The sequence below is a fragment of the Neolamprologus brichardi genome, chromosome 6 (genome assembly GCF_056152115.1).
Source record: "Neolamprologus brichardi isolate AB-2024 chromosome 6, ASM5615211v1, whole genome shotgun sequence".
NCBI lineage: Eukaryota > Metazoa > Chordata > Actinopteri > Cichliformes > Cichlidae > Neolamprologus > Neolamprologus brichardi.
In genome coordinates this window covers 29260907-29276611 of record NC_142109.1, presented here as the reverse complement: position 1 = coordinate 29276611, position 15705 = coordinate 29260907, and the positions used below count along the sequence as shown (strand labels likewise).

The window sequence follows — 15705 nt, the reverse complement described above, 5'->3', positions numbered from 1 at the left end:
CAGCGCAATTCTTAGCATGTTTTGGGTCCTGCAACTGGTCCGTCAGGTTATTGTCTCCCCAGAAACACTTCCCTCATGCTTTTGGAAATCTGTTTTTTCCTATTTCTTTTTTCGTTTTTTCCTATTTATGTTTTCTTTTTTCCTATTTCCGTTTGTTCTATTTCCATTGTGTTTTGCAGCGTTTTTCTCATTGCTGGTGTTTTCTTAAGGTGCAGTCCGTTAGAAAAGTTAGCAAAGAACAAATTCTAAATTGTATCTTTAGGCACTTTGTGATTAGCAATCTTATGCAAAAACATACGACACTACTGTACCTGAAATGCTCACTCGTTAAATCTATGCCATAGATATGTTGTAACTGCACGTCAAGTATGTCATTTTGATGTATGATTCCTGGTTTTAAGCAATCTGCAAACACTTACTTAACCTCTGGAGACATTAGCAAAAAATGTCAGGGCTTCATATTCAGCCTGCAGCTCAGTAAATATATATTTTAAACAGCTATTTAAAAAAATAAAACTGATAGGTGATGGTTTCAATCTTGCATTTTGGCTCTCTACACCATCTGTTCAACTATATGCAAACATGTCTTGCTCAAATGTGATTGGTCCAAAGACTGACCCCGCCTTATTCTTAAGTGATACTGAAAATTAGCTATGATGCAACTAAGGAGACTGCTATGTTAAGCCTTTTATTATTTGTTTTTACTAATGTTTAAACACTGTCTTTAAAAATGAAAAAAATAAAGGCCCAGCCTTAAAAAGATTAAACATTTTGTTATTGAGAAACCTTTCTACAAATTACCCTTTTAACAGTTATTGTTGAATGATCACAAAAAGGCTTTTGTTTAAATGTATTTTGTGTATCGTTACTACCTGGAAGCGATGGAAGTCTGCTGGCTTGAAGTCATTAGGAGAGCATCCACACCAGTCCACAATGTGCTTGTACTGACATTTGCATCCCAGTTTACGGTTCCAGTTTGTTATGCGCAGGTTGTTGTCGACCATGCTCTCACAGTGGGCGCTGTTCTCCAGCACAGTGTGAAAGAATGACTGGAAAATGAGAAACAGAAATGAATAGGGAGAGGGAGGGGGAGGCGGAGAGCAAAGACAAAAAGACGAAATTAGAAAATTGTATACCTTTTATTTTTTACACCATCCAATTCACAAGAGGAAATAGAGTAGGAGCAGAGAAAGGAGATTCACAGTAGCTCGTGATAAACATTCAATTTCCCCACAGAGATCATTCAGTTCTCATCTTATTTCTGCTGTCAAATTCTTTTCCAGGCAATGAAACGAGAACAGAATAAACATTTCTATATATGACACGGTGCAAGTCCAAAGCAGTGTTTACCTGTCAGTCAAAGATTAAGAGACACTCGAACCTGTGAGAGCAGCTTCTGTCAGTGTGCGTTACCTCAGCAGGAAGCAGAGTGTAGGCGTAGAAGCGCTTCATGTTAGTGACCAAATCGTCCTTGGAGTTGATAACATATTCCACGAACAGGCGGTTTAGAAGAAACCAGTCGGACCCACCATCCACAGAGATGCCTTCTGGGATTTTACGGTCACCCAGCCTCCACATGTGGGTGTCGCATTCATAGAACAGACGATCCAAACCTTGCTTACGGATGAACCTAACAAGCACACGGGAACAACGTTTTGGTAATATCAGTGACTATGTGAGAGCTTGTTGTTGTGAAGTCCTCTTTTCTTTCTTTGAAATATCATTTACATAAAAACAAGCTCAGAAAGGTCAGTTACTGTTGCATCAGTATGTTTATATTTTCCTCCAATTTCTTTCTTGTAAACAGATTTTTTTAAAGCTCCGCTCGTTTACAGCAAAGAGCAACCGTCTTCCTATAAGAAGGACACAAAACTTAGAAAGTCTCACTTTCTCTTTAAAAATAAAATCTTAGTATTTAATAAAGTTGGAAAAATTACCCAAGAAAGTGCCCCGGGTGAAGACTGTCATAATAGCTTGGCTATAAAGGACTTTATAAATGTGGTGACATCACACACACACACACACACACACTCACCTTCTGAAAGGTGACAGTGGGTGAACTTGTGGCACACACAGACTCACTCAAATTGTTAATAAAGGGTTAAACGAGGAACAAAACAGCTGCACTCTTATCATACAGCACTGATAAAATACTGACTGCAAACACAAAAAGGTAGTGCTGACTCATGCTGACTCATGCAGGACATTTTTTTTCCATGTGCTTTGGGGTATTTTTGCCCACAGTGTTTGGTGATGACTGGTTTGCCAGCGGGGTGTGATGTGGCTGAAAGCTAGGGGGGGGGGCAGGCAGGGTGGCGTCAGCAGAGACAAACGTTCTGGCAGCCACCTCTCTGGCTCACCCCACCAAGAAGGTTAATTAATGAAGCCACAGATGGGAGCTAATTGTATTATGATTCAGTGACCACACCGTGCTGGCAGGAGTGCGCCGGGCGTGCACATAGGTGCTGCATGTGTGTGTGAGAAACACAGACGGAGCTAGCCAGAGAGTAAGGGAGAGGGTGGGCTGCTGTGGAGAAATTAAAATGACGTTTCAGAATTTGCATCTCACCTTGCATTGTCCCTGCCGTGGGACTTGATGAAGTTCATGTATCTGTATTTAGACAGGAAGGCCACCAGCTGGTCATTGGTCCTGAAACATAACAGATAATGATTTACTTATGACTAGGAACATGTGGTAGCACCCAGCTAGAAACACTGATTTTTGAAGCACAAATATCAGTTTTGGAGGAGAATTATGCAAACTAGTCCATCTTTTAACAAATGAAAAGCACATGATACCGTGCCACTGACTTAACTGATTATTAATAAAAATACTATTACATATTCTTTTTGTTTTCACAATCTGATTACACATCTTGAATTTAACTTTGCAGTAGACATTAAATCAATGCTCAGGAAATCCTGTATAGATATTTATGGTGTCCTGCACCATAGAAGAAGTAAAGAAGCTTTTGCATTTTTTTTCAGAGACGAGTCATCAAACCTTTTAAATCTTTTAACTCTCACGGAGGTCGGAAGCATCATTGAGGCCATAACCAGTTACAGTACGAGGTCACTGAGTATTTTTATCCCCTCAAAACAAAGCGGTGGCTTTTATTTTGAAAAGATTCTATAGGAAATCTACAAAGTTATGCTGCTGTCCCCCCAGAGCGCCTCTGAAAAGTAAAACTTGTTGGTTTAGGCAGGAGGCATGAAACAGATGCACAGTAGAGCCAGGGCCTCTGAGTAAGTGATTTTTTCACTTGTGCCATTTTAATTTCAAGTGAAGAAATAATTCCACATTTTATATATTTTATACACACAACACTCATTTTCCATATTCTTATATACACAATTGCTCCAGTACAAAAGGAAGTTGAACAAAATTACATCTTTTACATTTATGGGCATAACTGTATTTTTTTTCTTTTGGTTATTAGTTCACAGGTGCTGCAGCTTAAATATGAGACATTAAGAGAAACCATTCTGGTCCAGACACGGAGGTGATGAATGTGAGTTTTTCTACACATGTGATCGGATTTAAATGCCCCTTCCCATAAATTCAGTCTCATTCTGAAATGCGTCACATTACAAAGGGAAAAAACGATCATTTGTGTTTCATGGTAACTTTAAAGGCATGGAAAATGATTGTAATTGTTGTGATTCATCATGAACACGTAATGTTTTTCTGCTGACTGCTTGCCTCACATAAAAAACATTCTGTATATGTGTTCACATGGAAAAGAAGGGGAAAAATGTGATTTATGTAATACCAATAACAATTATATTTGATCGACTACACCCACAGTCCCAGTTTAGCAGGTCAGCTGTATTATCAAGGTCTTATTTATTGATCATCTCCACACACTTTTAATGACACATAAAATCGTAAAATATGCAATATGCAACTTATCAGGCATTGTTATTTTCACTGGAGAGTCAGAGTTTTCACATCGCAAAGTATTTGTAACTGCAAACTTTACCCTTCAGAAGATTAATGTTAGACAGCATTCCTGTGTCCAGTTCTGCACAATGGTGCTCGAACATTTAAGTGATGTAACAATAATGAAAACACATTTTCTGTAATAAGGAAATAGTTGTTCGAGGGCTTAAAGTCACATATCAATCAATTAGAAGAAAAGGCCTCAGCTGCTCCCAGGATCAGTCTCTGAGTTCCTTCAAGCTGTTAAAGCTATTTAGGATTATACAAAAGATTGTGCTATCCATGATTTTGATGAATGACTTCATGCTGCTCTTACATTGTAGAGCAGTCTAGTTCCTCATATACAGGCCAGACAGGCTAAAAGCTTTGCTCCACAGGCTATGCCCCAGTCAATGGTTCTAACATTTCATCTGCGGTGGAGCCTTTCATGATGGCTTGGCTTTCTAAAAGATCAGCGAGGCTCAAGGATCAGTGGGGGGAGGGACAAGCGCATATTAATGTCATTTTCTCTTCCAGGAGCAATTTCACAGCCTGGGGGGCTTATCTCAGGAGGTCCTGAGCCATAAACCCTAACTGATGATGTGCTGTACAGGCGCATGCAGTCCTCGCCGTCTCAACTCCGCACACACACACACACACAAACAAATGCTTACGCGTTGTGTATCTGCTACTGTGACTACTAGTGACAATGTAATGCAAATTCACAGACGAACAAATGCTTGTAGACATGCACACTACACAGGGAATTCATGTCAACCTCCAGATTTGCCACCTGAGTGGTCACCCTGTCCACTGGGTCTAGTTTGCTTACTTTCGGCCCTGTGGCTGCTCTGCACACAGACACACACACACACACAGCGCTGTTAGTTTTAACCCCACCTGTCACTGGAAAAATATGCACCTTTTAAATAAAAGGGCCAATTAAACGTAATTATTATGCCACTGTATGACAGCTGGGATCTTACTGTTGTTGTGTTGTTTTAAATCCAAGATTTTTAATATGCAGCTCAAGAGGGGACGGCTGAATGCAACAGCTGAAACAGTTTGAATGCACGCAGAGTGTCTTTTTACTCTGCATGTTAACACATATGGTGTCTTCCTGTAAGTCTGTTGCATTTAATCCACACAAGACCGCACGGATCCTTCATACGTGGATCTGGCCTGTAGAAGCATACAAAACTTCAGCACATAAAAGAACTAGATGTTTTCAGCAGGATCTTGAAAGGGTTGACGTTGTTGTAAATGGGCTAATGTTCTATTTTCTTCTCGCAGCAGGAAATGACACCTATCACCTAATGAGCAAAGGTAAAGTGTGAGATGCTGCACTTTTTCTTTTCAGCCGCGGATGACAAAGCGAAAGAGATTAGAAGATATGATGCCTGCAGCCAGTCATTGCCTCGCAAAGCTCAGTTTTCTTAAAAGCTGCTGTAAAGTCTATGAAAGAGGCTTTAAAGAAAAGAGGTAAAAAGCAGGGAGAGTGTGTAGATAAAAGCTGGGAAAGAGGACTGTATTCTCTGACAAAGCAAGCGTGTAACTCATCCTCTGGCCTCTCTGGACATGCACACACACACACACACACACAGACAGACACACATAGGCAAACACAAACACACATCCACACGGTATATCTCCCCCTGGACACACAGACCCTCTGCTGGTGTGAAGGGCTGTGGGATTGCCTTTGAGAGCCATCCATGCGGCAGGACAGACATTATCAGGGAATTAGAGGGGAAATAATGCTTGTCTCCAGTCCCACTGATAACAACAGCTATAGTCAGAGCAGCACAGGGCAGGGGAGCCCCCGACATTCCTGCCTGCAAAAACACAGCGCGATCAATATGGAAAAAAAGTGTGTGACCAACGTTTTTGCATCTTAAGGAAATTTTAGAGCAGATGGTTGAGTTTTCCTTGGATACATTTAATAGGATCAATTTGTGTAATGGGTTATGGCTTGTGATGAATTAACTCATGTGGCTGTATTGGTTTGCCATTGCACAGGAGGGAGGCATCTGCTTATTCCAACATGTTTTTCTGCGCTAGTAACCTAAGTCCATAATGATAATGTAATGCTGATGTGTTTATTCCTAAGGAAGAGCGGCTCTCTTTTCCGGATCTCCTTCCTAAAGAGATGAGAAGGGATTGTCTGGTAAAAAAGGAAAAAAAAAACAAACAGCTGAATGGGCTTCACTTTGTTGCTTGAAGACACTTGAGCAGCACTCACTCTCTGACTGGGACCCAGCCGTGCCACTTAAAGGTTTATATTTGCAAGTTTAACTCTGTAGATGGGCACTGCATAGACTTAGTCAAATCCAAGCTGTGGTTACAAATGCACTTACTAAGCAAAGATACAATTCAGTTGACATATTTTTTATATCGCATGGATCCAAATCATGCCGTTTCGTCTTGTTTCCTTTCTCTAACTTATTCTTGTTCCTCCGCCACTCCCTGTAATTTCTGCCTCTCGGCTCCTTCTTTCGCTCCATCAATCGTTTCGTCTCCCAACAGATGGGGCTTAAAACCTCCAACGTCAGCCCTTTTCTCAACAACATCACCCTAATGCAAATGAGGAGGCAAAAGATGGGAAGAAAACAACGCGCGCACTCGCAAATACCTTTAATCATGCGTTGACAGACACACAGGCGTGCGTACAGGCAGGTGCTGAGACACACCGAACTATCCAGACGGCAAGACAGAAAGTCAGGCTTGCACAAAGTGGTGCAGGAAACATAGACGCGCGCGAAAAGGCAAACGCACACGGACAGCACGTCAGCAACATTCATCGATACGGTGAAACCGACTAACTCAACAAGACTGAACCCACCCATGAACAAAATCCACATTTGTTTCAGCGTCTTGGCTCCAGCTGTAGAGACATCACATCCAGCTTCCTTTCACCCACTGGCCATTACAGCTTGTCTAAATTCAACTGGTGGACATCTGGCTGTGCAGAAAAGATAACTCGCTCCTTAATAGGAGGATTTTAATTGGCTGCTGCAGAGCTACATCAAAAACCCAGCAGACCCTCAACTCCCAGAAGGACTATAAACTCACATTAAAAAAAAACTTAAAGTCATGAAATTTCTCTTCCAGTAGGCTACTTTCCCGACTTCACGTCTAGTTCATAGAGACTTTGTAGCTTTTAATTACATTTTGCAGCTTCTTAAGTGGGATGTTTTTGAGTAAAAAAGATGACTTTTAGACTATACAGTGCACAACAGGCCTGGAGAGTCACTAGGCACTGGCCCTTGGCAATTAAACTGCAATCAGTTCACCGCTGAAGCAGGCGCTTGGAAGATGTGGAAGGTGTGAATGAATGGTGTCGGAGACAGTAGAGGTTCGGCTCCATTGATTTGTTTGCTTTGGAGTGACTCTGTATTTAAAGCTCACAGTTAACCACAAGAGCTCAGACTACTGTGTATTGAATTTCTTCCATATTGGCTGTGAATTACTACTGTGGTGCATGGCTTCCTAAAGAGAAAACCAAGCGCACAGATTTCTGACCTTCAGTGGATGCTTGCACCTTTTGCAGTTTTCCTTGCAGTACAATTCTTTACGGAGTCACTAGGAGTAACTACTTTTCCTTCAAACATCTCACATCTTTCTTTATTGAGGTGCCTTAATTATTAGGTCCTCTGCTGTTACCTTATGGGGTAGTCGGCAGCACTGAGATTGATAAAGAAATCCCAGCTCCAGTCTCTCATGGCCAGCAGGTCAGTCATACTGCGAAGATACATGGTCAGCAAACTGGCTCCACCCCAGATGGTGGCCATACGCCATGGAGTCACCCTCACATTGGGATACTGGGTAGCCAAGGCCTGTACCTGCCTGTGCAGGTAGTTAGAGCGCTGAAACAAAGAGATTGATCAAACATGGACTAACGGTACACATACATTTTAGAAGCTTCACTTATTGGAAAGGAAAGGAAACGGCCATCTGCGCCTTACCTGGTCGACATGTATGTAGTAGTAGTGAGAGGCGTGGTAGATGGCTTTGAAGAGACGTTGGAATTGGCGAGAGGCTCGTCCATGAACCACCAGTACGAACGCTATTCTCACTGGTTTTGATGGAAAGCTCTCAGCCGAGTCCTCATCCCACTGGATATTCACGTTGGCTTTACCTATGTATGTAAAAAGACACCGTGTCTTCACGTTCCTATATAAATCTGTTGCACTTAATTCACACAAGACTGCATGGATCCTTCATCAGTAATATATTCGTGGGTTGTTTACATGTTTAATTACTAAATCAAATCTGTTATTTCATGGAAGCTGTGAGAGGCCGTGCAAACAGTGTATCAGTCAGTACACGATGGGGAGCACCTGCACGTATCTGCAGAGGATGAAGAAATGCAAAGCATAATGATTATAAATAGTAATGATAATTAAATGTCATTCTCTTATTAAACAATTCAAGGAAATAGCTATATAACAAGGTTGCTAAGCAACACAGCGAGTACAAGTTTCTGTAATGATTAGCATATTCATAATAATTAAACGGCTATGTCACAAGTGAATGCTCACAGAGTAACCGTTTCCCTGATAGAGAAAGACCGTTTTTGTTTTTTTCTTGTAAATATGAAGATATACAGTAAGCGTGAGCAGAAAACACTGACCGAGTTATAGCTTTCTTGTAGATGTGCATATTTTAGACAGTTTTAGCCATAACTCTCTGAGGCTTGTGTTCTTATTAGACATGAGCAATAACACTTCATCTAACTCTAACCTTTAAATGTAGAACAAAAGGCATTTATTTAGTTAGTTTTTGAAAATAAAAAGTTTTTGATTGCCAGGAAAAATGATCACAGGGCTAAAATCACACATTTTGATACCACTAGTAGAGCAGGGCGATATGATCAAAAATATTTATCACGATATACATTTGAAAATTTGCGATAACGATATAACTGACAATATAATTGACACTAGACAAAATACTTTACAACTCCACAACTTTATTAGTGCAAAAAACCCCATCAATGTATTTTCACTTAAACAAGCAGCTGTTCTGTTTTTTATGTGCATTAAAGTTATATAAAAAGGTAACAGTGCAAATTCCTTGCTGACAGTTTAACTAAAAGGCATTTCCAGTGGAAACTGGTCGACATATCCTCAGCATAGCCATGCATAATATCCACAAAACTTAAAAAGAGGTTATACACACACACACAATACAGTAATATTATGTTGAAGCACAGTACGTATTACTCCGCGAGGTGCCTGCCTACGGTAGCCGTAATGCTCCAACAATCCATCAAGCGGTGCGGCTTCGTAGCTTAGCAAAGTCGTACTAAAACATTTGACAGATTTTCGAGCGCCGTGTACATAAAATCGTTTCGAGGTCAGTAAACACAACCAGAATTCATACATATGGCACACGGGATTATAAGGGGCACTGTCGATTTTAAGAAAAATCAAAGGATTGATTTTAAGTGTGCCGTATTTTCCAAACAACACGGTAATAACGACGGCCCGCTAGCATGCTCTACCAAAAATAGTGCTTTGTTGTGTATCTGACGGACGAAAGCTAAACCAGTTCACACCATTGAAGTTGCAGCATTTTTACAAACCAATTCTGGTTCATCCGTTTCATTCAGCAATCCACTTTCGCTCTTCTCATTCTGCGTCGCCGCCATGTGCGTATGTAAACATAGGCACTGCGCATGCGCGTTTTACCCATATTCTATCGCGATATTTCATTTTCCTATCGTTGCCCAAAATTCCACCGGTATTACCGTGAACGGTATGATATAGCCCAGCCCTAACCACTAGGTTAGGATTAGAGTCAAAATATGCACATCTACAAGAAAGCTAGGTCAGATCTGTGATACTGACAAGTGAGTGAAAAAAGAACAGAAATGTTAGAAAGCTAATTCAGCCACACAACAAAAGGACCACAAAGCCATTCATCCATTTATTATGTAATTAAATTGGAACTATGACAATTTTCAGCCACACAATAACCACTCTAACGACTATCCTCCCCTTGACAGGAATCCTACCAGCGAATCCACTGGGATTTTCGGGTTTTCAGGGCGGAGCATCGTTTGACAATATGCCACCATTCCTCTAAAGCGAAACTCCCAAAAGATGAATGGGATTTTGCACAAATGACAACAATAAGCGTGCAAACAACCACAGCCCTGCTTGTGGCCAGCCAGGCCACTTTCAAACAAAACAATTCCAGCAATCTCTGGAAAGTCATTGTTAACCTCACATAGCTGCACTGTGTGGTTTCTTACTGCCTTTAACCACTAAAAAAAAAAAACACTTTAAAAAATAATAATTAAAAAAAAAAAAACTTCCTTCAAGCTGTTCTACACTCTCAAGCCCTCCAACATTTACAGACATTGTTTGTTTTGAATCTTCAGTTATTACAGCAAATGCATACACGCAGCTTTTGAGACATGTTTGTTCACAGAACGTGTCTTAAGGAGATTAATGACTATAATTTGGGACTTCAGTTCCCAAGAGCCTGTATTTGCTATAGAAGCAGAGGAAGCTGAGGGAATACTGGGGGTTGTTCTTTCCCCTGGGGTAAGGTTTTCCTAAAAAAAAAGAAAAAGAAAAAGCCCATCCTGGCTCCTGCTTGCATCTGGCTATGAGGTCCTTTAATTACTCTGAATTTAAGGGCATGTGTCTGACATGTATACTCTTTAGAAACAGGGTTAAGAAGTCCCTCTTTTCCAGCTAATCTTATTCATTCAAATTTAAGGCCAGGTGTCCAATATGGCTGTGTTTAAGGGTTGACAACAAGGGTCAAGGTAATGATATGCTCCCTTAGCTCCAATTGGCCATGGCTACTGTCATTCACTCACACATCTTTCTTGTTGCTGTTTCTCTCTGTCTCCGTCCGTGTGTGCGTTTGTGTGTGTGTGTGTGTGTGTGAGTGACTGCTCAGGGGAAAATCTGCTGTGGGCCGTATCAGATTGAACAGTAATTGGTGGCCAGCTAAGAAGGTTCACTGGTTTGCTTTGCACACGGATAATTGGCCAGTCGCTTCACAAAGCACTTTGAGAGTGTGTGCCATGCTAGCTAGCTGAACTAATGAGCATGGCTGTGTGTGTGTGTGTGTGTGTGCTTAAATTTTGCTGTCAGTCTTGTCAAACGTGTGCTTATCTGCAGAAGAGCTTCACGTGTCGAGTTTTTAAAAATCACACTATGTACCTGCAGCTACCACAGCGCTCGCTGTAAAGAAAGGAAGAAGAAAAACAAAAAAAACAGAAGGCCTCCTCTTCAACTCATCACTCTTCATCATCTTTTCCTTCACCATCAATCTTTTAAACTGCCCTTCCCTCATCTGCTATCACCCCACTCTCTTCCTCCATCATCTCGTATAACTTTGGGGTTCTTACCCACCCCTTCTTAACTGCTCATATGAGGACTTATAACAAGAGCCGAGCTATATCCCAAAGGGATTGTACCAAATTGCATTTAAAAATGTCTCAGGGATAGTGCCAGCTGCTTGAAACAAGCCACAAAGCAAGGTTTGTGGATATAAACCACACTGACGGATTTTATTTATATAAATACATTAAGTATTTTCCCTTTTCCCTCAGGAACTGGACCACGTTTGATATGTTTACTCAGGTTATTTTTAAAAATAACTAATTTATATTCAAATTCTGACAAATCCTCTCCAAATTAATATGTACACACGCACACAAACACACATAAAGGTTCTGTTACACACAGTGCAGCTCTGGCACTTACAGGATTCATTTGGAGCCCTTTCACATTACAGAGCTTTCCCTTCAAAAACATTCATTATAGCATGTTTAAGTATGGAATCGTTCTCACTACAAAGCCATTATGATATCACTCGATTGTTATGATGCATCAGCTGCCAGTTGCTTTCCCTGGTGGAGCAATGCAGCCGGGTAACATCATTATTAGAAAAAGTTTACACAAGGGAAGCTAAGAGAGTGAACACATTCCTCCTGTATTCAATGATGCAAATAAAGAACTGACACAATTGCTAATTTAGCGAAGGCCTCAAGGACAGAATGCACATTAAATCAAATTGGACAATTTTGGGCTAACGAGATTAGGACTCGAATTGTGAATAACACACTGGCAGGCAGCAGGCTGGCAGACAGAGAGAAAGAAAAGTGATTTAATTTTGTCGTTGTATTGTCACAGCCCTGCCACCAGGGGAAAGCCCTTTTCAATATCTATGTCTCTTTTGATCAAACTATCAGTTTGAGTGAGATGGTGAGCTGCTGTGTGCGATGACACAAGCTCAGGCGGAGGCACATTCGCCTGCTCCTGGGACGGGACATGCACAAAAGTAGCTACAGTAAGATACATGCCTCTTCAAGTTATAAAACATGAACGAGGGCTGGGAAGGTGCCTGACAGACAACATATTGAATAGCTTTCTCCTCCTCCCCTGCTGTCCATGCTGTATTCAGTCCACTCCCATGCGAGCACATGTGATGGTGTGTATGTGATGTTCACTTAAACATGGCCGCTGATGCGTGGTGCTCACTGAAGGCTGCAGCCGCAACAGATTTTGTTTACAGAATCTACAACCAGACTGCAGATGTCTATAAACTCTTAGGAAAAATTGTGTGTGTGTGTGTCTGTGTGTGTGTGCAAAAGCAAGGGGAACCTGTGTTTTGTGGCCAGCTTGAAAAAAACAAATGAAAATGGAAAACCAATTTGAATCAAATACAGGCAGCATCTCAATTTCCTCCAACAAATTTACTTCACCAATTACACAGACATCAGCAAAAAGGACAGCTCTTGCTTTTGATGAGAAATTGCAATTACAAGAGCAGGACCTATTTGACCATCCATGTCTGTCAGACTACACCCTTTATACCAAGCTTTGTTGGTATATTTTAAAATAATAAAAAAGTACACACATTACTTCATCTAGAAGATTTGCTTGTGTTTGTGTCGTTTTGTTTGCTAGACAAATCAGCTAGGGCTGTGCGATATGACCAAAATCTCATATCCCGATATAAAACATCTATCGTCCGATAACGATATAAATCACAAAAATGTAACATTTTCTGTAAATTCTGTGAATCTCGGGTAGCTGAAGTGTTTCCAGCTGGGCGTCGTGTATCTGGAGTCGAGTGTTTTACCAATGCATTAAACTACACATTTTTAGACATAAGTTGTAACAGCCGCCGTTTTCTTTGTGAGTATTTATTACACGGTGTGCTGCGGGGAAAAGCCTGTTCTGACGTTTGAGTCTAAGGTTTATTTTTTTAGCACCCGACGGCTCTTTTTTTGCTTCTCATCCGTAAAAACTCTGCATCTTTCACGTGATTCAGTTTATTTTGAAAAGTCTCAACAGGATCTTGAGCTTTATTGTGAAAGGTTTATGTGGAACAAAAACAAGCGGACACGCGATGCTGTTACCATCGTTGTTGCTAACCACAACGCATAAAAACAGGCGCTTGTCCGTCTGTAGTGTGGTTATATTAAATATAAGAGAAAGAGAGAACTTAATATAATAGAATATAGCCACTACAGTGACCATCAAAACGATGAAAAAATATTGCCGTAAACAATTTATTTTGCAACAGCACGAAACAAACGATAGCGTAAAATGAAACGATAGACGTTTTTATATCGTCATCTGATATATATTGTTATATCGAACAGCCCTAAAATCAACAAACTCGATCACTTATCTGACTTTGAATTTATTAGAGTAGTCCTTAAATTTGAGATTTAGAAATACTCAAAGCATAAGAGCAGTTCCCACTCACCATCTAAAACATGTCATAGAGCTGTTTGATTTGATTGGTTCTGGTGTATTTTACAGTATGATGGTGAGAATAAATGTCCTTCATCCATTAAAGTAAATCATTTTTTCTTGTTTACTTAAACCTAAAGCAGTTTTAATATAAAAGTATACATCCCAGGTAAATAATTAAACTGTGAGGTGTTGAACATCCTGGAAACCCATTTTTTTCATTCAGACTACTTACTGCAATAAATTGGGTTATCTACAAAGTGATAAATGTCCCCGATTCCCCGATTATTTTATATCTGAGATTCCCTGATTTCTTTTATTGTCCTCATGTTTATAACTGATATTAAGTTGGTTGGATTGACTGGGGGCTTGAGTTTAGCAACAATTACAATACATATGTGTTGTGGGGTTGTTTGCTTATGCTGCCAGTCAGTCAAATCCACACAGAACTCTTGAAAGACACTAGTTACATTTTTGAGTGTCACAGTCTCAATAACTTCTTGATATGTACCTATTTCAAGGTCATGATTAGTGTATATTTAGTCATGAAAATGAAATGTTAAAAAGAAGTATTTCAGATCTGGAAAGCAGCTTTTTAAGAGCTCCAAACAGATTTAGTGGAAAAAGGGGACGTTTGACAGTTGTGACTGTGCCAGCTTGGCACGACTCCCCTTTCACTAAAATCAAACAATCAGTTGTTTCAATCAAAATGAAAAACTTACCCTCAATTGGGCAGTAGCGAGTGACCTTCTCAGGCATTAACTGCCCCTCCTTGTGTCTGCAGTACACCTCAGCGATCTGCTGCCGACACTCCTTGCTTTTGGCTCGAGACAGAGCTGAAATGGCTTCCTTTCCACTGATCTCACACTTAGGTGGCTGGTCGTAGGTCACCTCCAGAGTTGCTGCAGTTGCTTGCTTCCTGTGGGGATGCTGATGTCTGTGCTGTGACTGGGTCTGCTGCGCTTGCGAGGCATGGTAGCGCTGCTGCGGTCCTCCGGCAGCACCCTGACCAACTGGATAAGAGGCGTTGTTGCCAACTGCCAGTGGCTGGTGGCCTAATGGCAGAACCTCATTTGAGCTGCGGCCCAGACCGGGGGAGCTGTCCCGCCAGGCCTGCTGCTGGGCGTGGGCCTTCTCCTGCAGATGCTCCCGCTGCTGCTTACTGCTGATGGCCCCTGCAGGCTGTCGGTGCGGCTGTGAGCGTGCACCAAAGTTACTATTGTCTATATTTTCAAAGTCTTTGGGCACAGAGTTCTCATTGTTGCTGTCGACTCTACTTTTCTCTTTTGGGCGGTGGGAGTAATATCCATCCTGGACATAGATAGGAAGGAGGAAGACAAGGGAAGCAACGGGTAAGGAGGAGGGAGGGAGGATAAGAAGAAGAAAAGGGGAACATAAACAAGGAAAACAAGGTCAGAATTGAGTGAAAACAGCGCATATCAAGTGTTGGATTAACAATCAATGTGGCATGTAAGAGTGGGCAGCACTGCATTGAACCGTGAGGCATGAAATGAAGTAGCAAGGTATTATGTGTGAGGGCTACAAGGTGCAACCTAACTGGAGGTGAAGCAGGGCCGAGGGCGCTGCTGCTCTGTGCCATCATCAGATTAGCCCCGGTTTCAATTAAATTCTCCCTCAAATGGGCCCAGCACTCCGTAAACAGATTACCAAGTAGGGATAAAGAGCCAAAATATGACTGTCAGTTTGTGTATGTGTGCACATGTGTACAGTTTTTTCACTGGAGCCACATGAGAATCTCAAGAAATTGTAGCGTCGTGGCAACTGACTGGAAAAGCTGAACTTGTCTACATTTACCAAATAGTGTTTGCACATGTCTGAACATACAATTTCAGTATCTTTCTAGTAGAATAGCCTGAAAGCGAAAGAAGGGGCACAGCAGAAAGAGGAAAAAGGGTAATGACTGATAGTGGGGAGTGCAAGGAAGGAGCGCTGACACCAGGCATGAGTTCTTCTCCCGGGAAGAGCCGGCGCGTTCCAGTGAAATGTGCTGTGATGCTTCAAATGAAAAACTAAGAAAGCTGCCTGCCTGCC

At 41.3% G+C, this 15705-nt stretch overlaps 1 protein-coding gene across 1 annotated transcript in view; it reads right to left on the bottom strand.

Annotated features, from left to right (window-relative positions):
- The window catches only part of xylt1 (xylosyltransferase I), an 85485-nt gene that overhangs the window by 24929 nt on the left and 44851 nt on the right, over positions 1-15705 (bottom strand). Inside the window, exons 2-7 of the mRNA XM_006790635.3 lie at positions 14376-14964; positions 7888-8060; positions 7586-7788; positions 2570-2650; positions 1414-1630; positions 873-1049 (exon numbers count right to left, since the gene is read on the bottom strand). Coding sequence (XP_006790698.2) covers positions 873-1049; positions 1414-1630; positions 2570-2650; positions 7586-7788; positions 7888-8060; positions 14376-14964 — 1440 coding nt within the window. The remainder of the gene's footprint in view (positions 1-872; positions 1050-1413; positions 1631-2569; positions 2651-7585; positions 7789-7887; positions 8061-14375; positions 14965-15705) is intronic.